Raw genomic sequence first — 12,275 nt, forward strand, 5'->3', positions numbered from 1 at the left:
GAGTTTTTAATCTCAGAACTCAAGTCATGGTGGAATATGCTAATGTTATCATCGACGACATTAGTAACTTTCATAAAGATAGTCCTGCTGCTGAATTGCCTCCAACAAAGACAATTGAGAAAGTTAAAGGAATTCCAGAATCAGTTGAAGTTATCCCAACTGTTACTGATCCTGACATTTCTAGTGACGAGGAGAAGAGCACTGATCAAGTCATTCCTGATGAACAAGTACGTTTTCCTCCACGAAATCTTTGGGGTCAAAGGGATCATGACCCCAACAGCATTATTGGGGGAAGGGATTCTACAGCCAAAACAAGAGGTCAACTTCAAAATATATGCAATTTTGGTTGTTATCTTTCGCAGGTGGAACCAAGGAATATTGATGAAGCTCTGAAAGATCCCTTTTGGGTGAATGCAATGCATGAAGAGTTAAATCAATTTGAAAGACAAGATGTCTGGGAACGTGTACCTTGTCCTCCAAATGTCAATATTGTTGGTACCAAATGGATATTCAAGAAAAAGTCTGATGAGTATGGCACAATTGTCAGAAATAAAGCTAGACTTGTCGCTCAAGGATATTCACAGATTGAAGGAATCGATTTTGACGAAACCTTTGCTCCTTTGGCACGTCTTGAGTCCATTCGAGTTTTATTGGCCCATGCCTGCTTTCTCAAGATTAAGTTGTTTCAGATGGACATAAAATCAACGTTTCTGAATGGAATTTTAAAAGAGGAAGTCTATGTTGCTCAACCTAACGGGTTCGAAAACCCTGATTTCCTTGATCATGTGATGAAGCTCAAAAAGGCGTTATATGGATTGAAACAAGCACCAAGAGCCTGGTTTGAGAAACTCACTACCTCTCTTATTAGAAAAGGATTTTCAAGAGGAGGAGCTGATAAAACATTGTTTACCAAATGGAGTGAGAAAGATGTTGTCATTGCTCAAATCTATGTAGATGATATCATCTATAGATCAACCTCAGAAAAATTTGCAAAAGACTTTCAAGTCTCCCTTGCTAAAGAATTCGAAATGAGCAATGTTGGTGAGTTAAAAATTTTCTTAGGATTACAGATTCAACAACATAAGGGTATTGACTTATCCCAAGATAAGTACGCACGTAATCTTGTGTCAAGATTTGGTCTGGATAAGTCATCTCCTAAGCTGAGTCCTATGCCTACTACTGGTAAATTAAACAGGGATGAGAAAGGAGCAAAAGTGGATCAAAAATTATATCGATCCATTATAGGTAGCCTTTTGTATCTTACAGCTACTAGACCTGATATTTCTTTCAGTGTTGGTTGTTGTGCCAGGTTTCAGGAGGATCCAAAAGAATCTCATCTTGCAGCTGCGAAGAGAATCATCCGATATATAAATCACATTGCTAGGTATGGTCTCTCGTATACTTTTGATACTAATGTTGATCTTTCTGCTTATTCTGATGCTGATTGGGCAGGTTGTGTAGAAGACAAAAAAAGTACATCAGGGGGCTTCTACTATGTATGTCTCAATCTTGTAGCATGGCATAGCAAGAAGAAAAATTCTCAATCCCTGTCTACATGTGAAGCAGAATATATTGCTGCCGGATCATGTTGTACTCAACTCCTATGGATGAAACAGATGCTTGTTGATTATGGAATTGATACTGGGATAATTAAAATCTTTTGTGATAACTCAAGTGCGATTCGAATTACTGAGAATCCTGTTGAGCACTCAAGAACAAAGCACATCGACATAAGGTGCCATTTTATTCATGATCTTTATGAAAATTGTATCATCAGTATCGAATTTGTGCCTTCCGAACAAAAATTGGCTGATATTCTCACCAAACCCTTAGACACTGCAACTTTTCAACACTTGCGGCAGTCTATTGGTGTTGTTTTGGTTCATTAAAACGTTTCATTGACTCTTTCCCCTATGCTTATCCTTATCTTTTGGGCAATTGAGTATGAAACCCCAGTAGATACTTTCCAGTTCAGTTTCTGTAGGATTGTTGTTGTTATCTTTTTAGTATCTCATTAGTGTTTCAAAATCCTTCTTTTCTTTTGAAATTAAGGTCGCTCTTGTTGTTCTCTCGGGAATGACATCAAATGGGGAAGAGTTCTTTTGAACTTTTGCTTAATGGTAATATCTTTGCGGGGAGTGCGGCTATGGAATTTTATAGGGGTTATCTTGTATCTTAAAACTCTTTGATGAATGTTGTTCGCTTCGGCTATTAGATTGCATCTAAATTAAGTTGGTATGTATTTTTCTTTTGGTCATGAAATGTCTCTTGTGGAAATTTCATTATGATCCCATTCTTGTACCTTTGCCAATTTTATTGACAAAAAGGGGGAGAAATATTGTAGTTCACACTACAAATACATATGGATTTATGATCATTGTGTAAGGGGGAGTGGTTTCCATGATCGAGATGGAGTATTGACTAAGGGGGAGTGATACATATCACCGTAGTATTATTGTTAAAGTCGTGATACAATTGGACTTTGATGTTATATAATAATACTATGACACTGTATAATAATGATCGAGAATCTCGATTTCGCTCATTGTTATAGCTACGGATCTTCAACAACGATGGTGCTAAACTTACAACCTTTGGGATCATTGGAGTACTTGGAAGGACGAAGATTTCAAGGAACGTTGAAGATTAGACTATGGAATAGGAGCCACTAAAGTATATCTTTTTTGTATTCCATATGTATTAATAGTTTTGTCACTAAAATTGACAAAGGGGGAGATTGTTAGAGCATAGCTCGGTCAACCTCGCATGCGTTGCTATCTCAAGCATGTTTGTCAATGTTAGTGATCAAAACTATAAGTCTTGATTTCTAGCCTACATAGCTAAGTCTCGGACTAGGATAGAAAAGTGTAGTTGAGATCAAGGACTTCATGGAGATTCATCATACAACGACGAAGATCTATACGTGGAACTTCATCAACAAAAAGGTATGTGGAGACTTGAACTTATCTATCATTCAAAAGTCTATCTCTTCTATCTCCTACTTCTTATGAGACAAAAGGCGTATGCTATATAGACTAGATCATACACATTTGAAATTTTGAGATGAGCATTCATTGCTTATCTTTTATCTCGAAATCGTGTGTTGGTAAAGTGTTTCGTTTTGATCAAGTTTATCTTCACCTAGTGAAGAAAGTCATAAAAAGTTTCAATCACTTTGAGAATTGCTCTGACGTGAATCGGTTTGTGAATAACGGCTACATAGCGTCCTCTGAGAATGTCTCAATGATTGAAATAAGAGTTTAGATTACATAACCATGTATTCCTTGAACCAAAGTTTTCGAACTTTGTTGATCAAGAGAAATCGGGAGGATTGTGGAATTGGCTTGCCAAGTCCGCGAACTGTCGGAAGTTCTCGACCGAGAATTTCTGCTGGATTTTCCAAAACTCATTTGTGGGCTAAGTCCGCGAACTGGCGGAAGTTCTCTTTCCGAGATTTTCTGCTGAGTTTGGAAAACTCAACCGATTAACTTAAGTACGCGAACTTGTTTGCGAACTTAAGAGGTTATGATCTAAATATGTGCTCTGAACATGAAACATTAAATTACTAAAGAATGCTTTATGCAAACCGTGGCTATAATGTTCATGAGCCGATCCAATCAAATCGAATCATCTTTGTTTTAATTGTGTCTTGTGTAGTTACATAAGATCTCATAGCAATTAAACAACTCTTTAACTAGTTCATTTGAGTCAATTGAACTAGTTATGGTGAAGAAGAACAAGGTTAATATGAAATGCTCGTATGGTTAACCTTTTGGGTTACTATGTTGAACCAACATACACGTACACGTTTGGGCATGGTTTTCACGAACCCAGTAAACGTCTACCGAAATGTGTGTGACAAGCTAAGTTTTCGATGTAACGGTTGAGAAATATTAGATTGAATCTAAATCAAGTTTTCATCTAACGGTGAATAAGGATTGATTTGTAACTAAGGCAAAACCCTGATTTGAAGGCTATATAAAGGAGTCATCTAGCATTGTGCAAAACTAATCCCCACACGTTTGTGTGCTACTAGTGCGCCGCTAGAGTCGATCTCCATTAACCTTTGATTTTCTTCTCTAAAATCAGGTTAACGACTTAAAGACTTCATTGGGATTGTGAAGCCAGACCGATACTACTTTATCGTAGTTGTGTGATCTGATCTTGCATCTTCTATCGTACGAGCACAATCGATTAATTGTCTTGAGATCGTGAGAGTTCTCCGATAGGCAAGATAAAGAAGTCACAAACATCTTCGTCTCACTGTTTGTGATTCCTCGACAATCCGCTTGTGTAGTCAGGAAGGATTGTAGAGAGGTGATTGATTAATCTAGGATGTTCTTCGGGAATATAAGACCGGGTTATAAATTGGTTCATTTTCACCTTGATTTTATATCAAAAGACGGAACAAAACCTAGGGTTTATCTTTGGGAGACAGATTTATCCTTTTATAGACTTTTCTGTGTGAGACAGATCTGTTTATTATCAAGACTGTGATTTTGGGTTACAGCAACTCTTGGTTGTGGGTGAGATCAGCTAAGGGAATCAAGTGTGTAGTATCCTGCTGGGATCAGAGGCGTAGGAGTACAACTATACCTTGGATCGGTGGGAGACTGATTGGGGTTTAACTATAGTCCAGTCCGAAGTTAGTTTGCAGTAGGCTAGTGTCTGTAGCGGCTTAATACAGTGTGTATTCAATCTGGACTAGGTTCCGGGGTTTTTCTGCATTTGCGGTTTCCTCGTTAACAAAATTTCTGGTGTCTATGTTATTTCTTTTCCGCATTATATTTTATATAATTGAAATAATACAGGTTTTGCGTTCTTGATCATCAATTGGAAATCCAACCTTTGGTTGTTGATTGATATTGATTGATCCTTGGACATTGGTCTTTGGTACCGTCCAAGTATTCCTTGTATTTGATAAAGACTCGCTATTGTTTTTAGCTTGAGTAAAAATTAAATCAAGAGAGAGATATTAACTCCTTGAGATACTTTTATCTGGATTGAGTTTGATTGTCTAGTTGGTTCTCTAGCAAAGTATTTCGGAGTTAGTCCATACAGATTGCTAAGCGAAATATTGGGTGGTGTTGTTAGACCCCGCTTTTTTAAAGCGGTCCACCCTGCTTATTAATACATGGTGAATTGCGACATTACAGTGGATCTCTGAGGCCAAAAGAAATAGACGATGTTATTTACTCTCAACTATTTCTATATGATCCAGCTCATGCATTGTGCATACGTGAAAAAATAAATAAGGATCTAGATAGAGAAATACTAAAAATAATTCAAGATACTCTACTGAAACACAACAGGTTCATTCCTTGTACCGTCAAGCACATGATATCTTGAAAGATAGGCAGGCTTCATCTGAAAAAACAATTCAAGTGTCTCTGCATTTTAATGAAAACTCGGATCAGCGCCGTTATAATTTTCCTTCGGTAGAAGAAGTATCTATTATCGTGCCTGAAAATCCAGGAGATGTTACGACAACTCGAGATATTCTGTTGCACCTAAAAGATGGAAACGGCTTAACAAGAATAGATGAATGCAATCCTGCCTACCTACCTTTACATTATGTTCTGTTATTCCCTTACGGAGATCTAGGTTAGAGCATTGAGCTTGCACAATGGGATGCGGATGCAAAAAAATATACAGATACAAGAATATCTCATATGCAGTTCTTTAGTTACCGACTATTCCGGCGTAGATCGGAATATTCAACAATCCTAAGAGGCGGAAAACTTTTCCAGGAATTCTTAGTAGATTCATGTGCTTCGACAGAACAGAATCAGTTGGATTATGTGAGATTTCACCAAAGAAAGTTACGCACAGATCAATATGGTTCCATAATAAAAATGAAAGAAGATGGATTAATGCCTAATAAAGGAGGTACACCATGCATTTTACCGTCATCACATATCGGGAGTCCGAGAAACATGTATGAAAAATTTACCAAGATTCAATGACAATTACATGTTTTAAACATCATCCCGATATTTTCCTAACAATGACCGCAAATCCAAAATGGCTATCCAAGGTGCGCTTCTACAACACCAGCATGCTTGTGGTCGTCTTGATTTAGTGGCACGTGTTTTTGAATTGAAAAGGAAGGCGCTTATGGATGAGATAACGAATAAGAATGTTTTCGGGAAAGTCGTAGCTCATGTACACACCATAGAATTCCAGAAACGAGGGCTACTACATATACATCTGCTGATATTTTTAGAAAAATCAGAGAAAATCCGTACGGTTGAACAGGTTGATAAATATGTATCAGCGGAGTTCCCAGATGAGAATGAAGATCTAATTCTCTTTGATACAGTAACAAAGTGCATGGTTCACGTACCATGTGGTGATAGGAATCTAGAGTCTCCATGCATGAGAAAGGGAAAATGTACTAAAAATTACCCTAAAAAATACAATGATACTACGTGTTTAGATAGAGGCGGTTACCCAGTCTATCGTCGGAGAAAGGATGGAAGAGAAGTTACGTTCGCAAAAGACGTAAGGCTTACAACACTGACGTTGTACCTTACAACCCACACTTATCCAGAATGTTTAACTTCCATATAAACGTGGAAGTTTGTGCAGGAGTAAGAGCAGTAAAATACATCAACAAGTACATCTATAAAGGGTATGACAAAACAACAGTTGCCGTTGGAGCAAAAGATGAAGTGCAAATGTACATTCACGCAAGGTATATTGGACCTCCTGAAGCTGCATGGCATTTATTTGGTTATTCAATGCATAGAGAAGAACCAAATGTCGTAAGATTGGCAATCCATTTTCCAGGGAAGCAAAGAATTATCTATGAATCAGAAGGAAGCATAGAAGGTTTCACGGATAAGGCTGAGAACTATAAGTCAACATTAATGAGTTATTTTGAATTTTATGCTGAAAATCCAACAGCACCCGCGTATACGTATCAAGAGTTCCGCAGCACTTTGTCTGGAGTGATAAAAAGTGGAAAATCATACAACGGGGTTTTACAATTGCTAGAATGTACTTTTGTATCCCCCAATGCTGAAGAACTGTATTACCTGAGACTGTTGCTAACCGTTGTTGCGGGTGCATATTAATTTGACAGTCTAAGAACGGTGAACGGTGAATTGTGCCATACATTCAAGAAAGCGTGCATAGCACTTGGGTTACTAAAACATGACGGAGAATGGATAGCACTTCTTGAAGAGGCTGTGGATATCCAGACAGGCAGTCAGTTAAGAAAGCTATTCAAAATCGTCTTATCTGATTGTAACCTAACGGAACCAGAACTTCTGTGGGCCAAGTTTGGTTTGAAAATGTGTGATGATCTCCCTCATAGATTGCGAACAATGTTCGGAATTCAAAATCCGAGGGACGAACGGGTTTTGGATTATGGATTGTACCTCTTGGATAAATCAGTAAGGAACTAAAAGATTATTCTGGCATGCCATTATCAAAAGGAAATTGGGGCAAGGTAGTTGGAAACAGGTTGATACATGAGCATAAGCAACTGGAGCTTGCAATACAACAACCACAACTTCGAAAAAATATTGCAAGCTTGAACCGAGAACAGTTATCGGCGTACAAGGACACATTGGAGTCTGTCCAAAAAAGGGATGGTCGTACGTTTTTTCTAAATGGCAGTGCAGGAACAGGGAAAACATTCCTATATAATACAGTAGCTGCAAGTTGCCGACTCAATGGTGACATAGTCCTGACTGTTGCATCATCAGGTATTTCTTTACTTCCTTAAACTTTTCCACTTAAAAAACGATACTTTAAAAAGATTTTGGATCCCTACAAAAGATGCTAAAATTAAAATTTTAGATTAAAAAATAGTCTTAGTGAACAAGATTGAATCCATACTAAGTGGAACAATCCAGAAAGGACTAAATGCTTTTTCTATCTGCAACATCTTTATTGCAATAATCCAGCAAAAGATGGGGATTGTAATTGCAATATCTTTATGGGGATTGCATTTTTATAAAGATGTTGCAAATAAATTGAATCCAGACTGGATTATTCAAACGGGGATTGCAACATAATCATAAGGACTACAACATCCTTTATAGGGATTGCACTTTTATAAAGATTTCGTCTGGATCCAGTAAGCATAATCCATTCACCTATAAATCACTACAGCATAATGTAAGAATTTGAATCCTTATAAAAGACTCTAGGACTAAATATAGTCTTGGTATGGCCAACTTCTTAATGTTGAATGGATACAATCAGTATAATTTCCTTTTCAATAATATGTTGAGCCTCATGCCCATGTAGTATGTGCTGAAACACAACAGGGAGTATCCTTTGTTTCTTAACCCGAGATTCCAAGGAAACTCTTTTACAAGCAATCAACTTATCTAATTTGACGGAACGAAATGACCCATGAGTATACCTAAAAAATCAGCTACTCGATCCATGTCTTATCTGGAATTTCTGACGTATCATATATTTATATTGTAGGCCAAATAGTGTTCAAGATAGTATCATTCTAACAATACTACACCTTCCAATATCTATGAATGTTTGTTGACATTTTTTATTGAATTAATTCTAATTGATGTATCATTAGGTATTGCTCACTACTTTTAGTCGGGGGCAGAACTGCACATTCAACTTTTAGAATTCCAATAGAGATCAACGAAAGAAGTGTATGTCCAATAGCTAAACAAACTATAGAAGCTGCACTTCTTAAAGAAGTAGAGCTAATTATATAGGATGAAGTTCCAATGCAGCATATATTCTGTGTAGAATCAGTTAATAAATTACTTAAAGATATATGTGAAAATGACTTACAATTTGGAGGTGTTACCGTTGTTATGGGGGGAGACTTCCGTCAAACTTTTCCAGTTATTCCAAATGGAGGTCGTGCAGATGTAGTAGGAGCATGCATTAGAAGTTCTGTTATCTGGAAAAATATCAAAGTTTTGACACTTACAAAGAATATGCGCCTAGATCAATGCGATCAAGAAAACACAGATTTCGCAGATTTCTTACTAGAGGTAATATTTTTTTATATTTCATTTAAAACAGTGACAAAATTTAAGATTTAAAATGAGATTTTGCTTACTTTTTTTACAAATATTGTGTAGGTTGGGTCAAAACCAGAAGAAAAAATAGGACTCCCTTCATCTGTAAATAGATGCAAAGACATGAAAGAGTTGATATCCAAACTGTATCCTTCATTAGGTACATGTAACCAGGTATCACCCGAAGAGTTAACTGAGAGGATCATTTTATCAGCACGTAATGATGATGTTAACGATATTAACATGGAAGTGCTAAACATTTTGGATGGAGATACATACACTTATTTAGATGCGGATAGATTGAATCCAGATGAGAGTGGAAAAATCCCACATTACAGCAGCGAATTCCTACAGAACCTGAATCCACCAGGAATGCCTCTATTCAAGTTAACTCTTAAAATTGGATGTCCAGTTATTCTGATGAGAAATCTATCCTCATCAGAGGGTCTTTGCAATGGTACTAGATTATTGGTTACTAAATGTGGTAGGCATGTAATTCAAGCCAAAATTATAACCGGACACAAAGCAGGGGACACAGTATTGCTACCAAGAATATCATTTCAACCATCGGTCTCAAAATTAAATGTAAACATGTCGAGGCGTCAGTTTCCAGTTCGAGTAGCTTATACAATGGCAATCAATAAATCACAGGGACTGTCTGTAAAGTATGTTGGGATCGACCTAAAAACTCCTGTTTTCAGCCATGGCCAACTTTACGTGGCTTTATCGAGATGCACTGCCGCCAAAAGAATAACAGTACTCCTTGAAGAAGATACTGAGAAACTAGAAACAACAAACATTGTATTTCCAGAAGTTTTATGTAATTTTCTGTCGTATCATTTTATTTTATAAGTAATTAGTATGATTTATTCTATATTTCAACAATGCACGATATAAATAAGGCAATTCACTACATAGAAAACTACATGTTTCATATCGTGGATGTTATTTAATGTTATGATAAAAATCCTACAATTTGCATGTTCTGTCGAACATCATCGCCTAATTTGAATCTTTGGTATATTTAAGTTCATGATCATTGTTATTTTTTGTATACAATTATTCATGCTATAGAAAAATCCTAAAGGAAATCAACTAAACAGGCAAAGCCATTGGAAATTCAAAATAAGCATGTACCTGTTCACCATTTATCGACAAGCAGTGCCTTGAACTTGCTTCTTTGCTGTGTATCCATAAAGAGGGTTGCCACATGCGCATATCCTTTTGTTCTTGAATAAAAGGACAAACCACAGACTTCATCGGGAATAAATCGTATTATATCGGCAAAAATACCTGAAAAAAAAGAGGATCCAGATGGGCATAAAGGTGTTGTTCAGTTCATGTTGCATGGACCTTGCGTAATTAACAAACTAGACCAGAAATACATGAGAGACAACAAGTGTTCGAAACACTATCCAAAGGCTTTCAACATCCAGACTACGTCGTATGTGAATGGGAATAATAATAGAAGTTCTATTGTAATTTGTCGTTACATTATTTAAGTTCATTCTATAATACTTTTCGATCAACAATTGAGTGAACAGATATCTAATCACTATTAGTTGAGATACATTAGTCTGATTCTTCTCAGTAATAACACCTATGCTGGTGATTAAATAGATAACAGTTGACTAATTTGAAAATTCATTTAGTGATTACCCTCTTTCAGTTCGGAATACCCTATGATTATTATTTCGATATGTATACTCATGAGTAAAGCATAAAGCTCATTAGTTTAAACAAACATTGCACTTATAGATTTCATTGTGAATAAAACAACTACCGACTAATTTCAATTCATGGAAACCAAATACATGCTACCATTTCAAGTATTGCCTAAATACAATGCAACAGTGAGAGATCAAAAGATACTATCAATTAAACACCATGAAATAAAGGGATATCATGGGAAACTAGAAACAACAAACATTGAATTTCCAGAAGTTTTATGTAATTTTCTGTCCTATCATTTTATTTTATAAGTAATTAGTATGATTTATTCTATATTTCAACAATGCACGATATAAATAAGGCAATTCACTACATAGAAAACTACATGTTTCATACCGTGGATGTTATTTAACGTTATGATAAAAATCCTACAATTTGCATGTTCTGTCGAACATCATCGTCTAATTTGAATCTTTGGTATATTTAAGTTCATGATCATTGTTATTTTTTGTATACAATTATTCATGCTATAGAAAAATCCTAAAGGAAATCAACTAAACAGGTAAAGCCATTGGAAATTCAAAATAAGCATGTACCTGTTCACCATTTATCGACAAGCAGTGCCTTGAACTTGCTTCTTTGCTGTGTATCCATAAAGAGGGTTGCCACATGCGCATATCCTTTTGTTCTTGAATAAAAGGACAAACCACAGACTTCATCGGGAATAAATCATATTATATCGGCAAAAATACCTGACAAAGAAGAGGATCCAGATGGGCATAAAGGTGTTGTTCAGTTCATGTTGCATGGACCTTGCGTAATTAACAAACTAGACCAGAAATACATGAGAGACAACAAGTGTTCGAAACACTATCCAAAGGCTTTCAACATCCAGACTACGTCGAATGTGAATGGGAATAATAATAGAAGTTCTATTGTAATTTTTCGTTACATTATTTAAGTTCATTCTATAATACTTTTCGATCAACAATTGAGTGAACAGATATCTAATCACTATTAGTTGAGATACATTAGTCTGATTCTTCTCAGTAATAACACCTATGCTGGTGATTAAATAGATAACAGTTGACTAATTTGAAAATTCATTTAGTGATTACCCTCTTTCAGTTCGGAATACCCTATGATTATTATTTCGATATGTATACTCATGAGTAAAGCATAAAGCTCATTAGTTTAAACAAACATTGCACTTATAGATTTCATTGTGAATAAAACAACTACTGACTAATTTCAATTCATGGAAACCAAATACATGCTACCATTTCAAGTATTTCCTAAATACAATGCAACAGTGAGAGATCAAAAGATACTATCAATTAAACACCATGAAATAAAGGGATATCATGGGAAACACCGATCTGTGCCTGGAGAAAGAAGACTGCACTTTACCCAATTGTGTTTGATCCTGAAAAATAATTACATAGATTCCAGAGATAGCTCAAGTAGTATGAAAAACATTAGTATTCAAATTTAAACTGAACATGGGATAATTAAATTACAAAATTTCATGTCTATGAAATATATGACTATGATAATCATTTGGATGAAATATTCACAGCAAATAAAAAC

General features: G+C 36.0%; 1 protein-coding gene across 1 annotated transcript; it reads left to right on the plus strand.

The window, feature by feature from the left end:
- The first annotated feature begins 6,024 nt into the window (after positions 1-6,024).
- On the plus strand, positions 6,025-11,646 carry LOC113279570. Its single transcript, XM_026528254.1, has 8 exons — positions 6,025-6,352; positions 6,592-7,033; positions 7,088-7,381; positions 8,558-8,636; positions 8,721-8,987; positions 9,078-9,815; positions 10,256-10,492; positions 11,386-11,646. The coding sequence occupies exons 1-8, from the start codon at positions 6,025-6,027 to the stop codon at positions 11,644-11,646; spliced, it is 2,646 nt and encodes an 881-aa protein (XP_026384039.1).
- Positions 11,647-12,275: the final 629 nt, after the last annotated feature.

The sequence above is a fragment of the Papaver somniferum genome, chromosome 5 (assembly GCF_003573695.1).
Source record: "Papaver somniferum cultivar HN1 chromosome 5, ASM357369v1, whole genome shotgun sequence".
Classification (NCBI taxonomy): domain Eukaryota; kingdom Viridiplantae; phylum Streptophyta; class Magnoliopsida; order Ranunculales; family Papaveraceae; genus Papaver; species Papaver somniferum.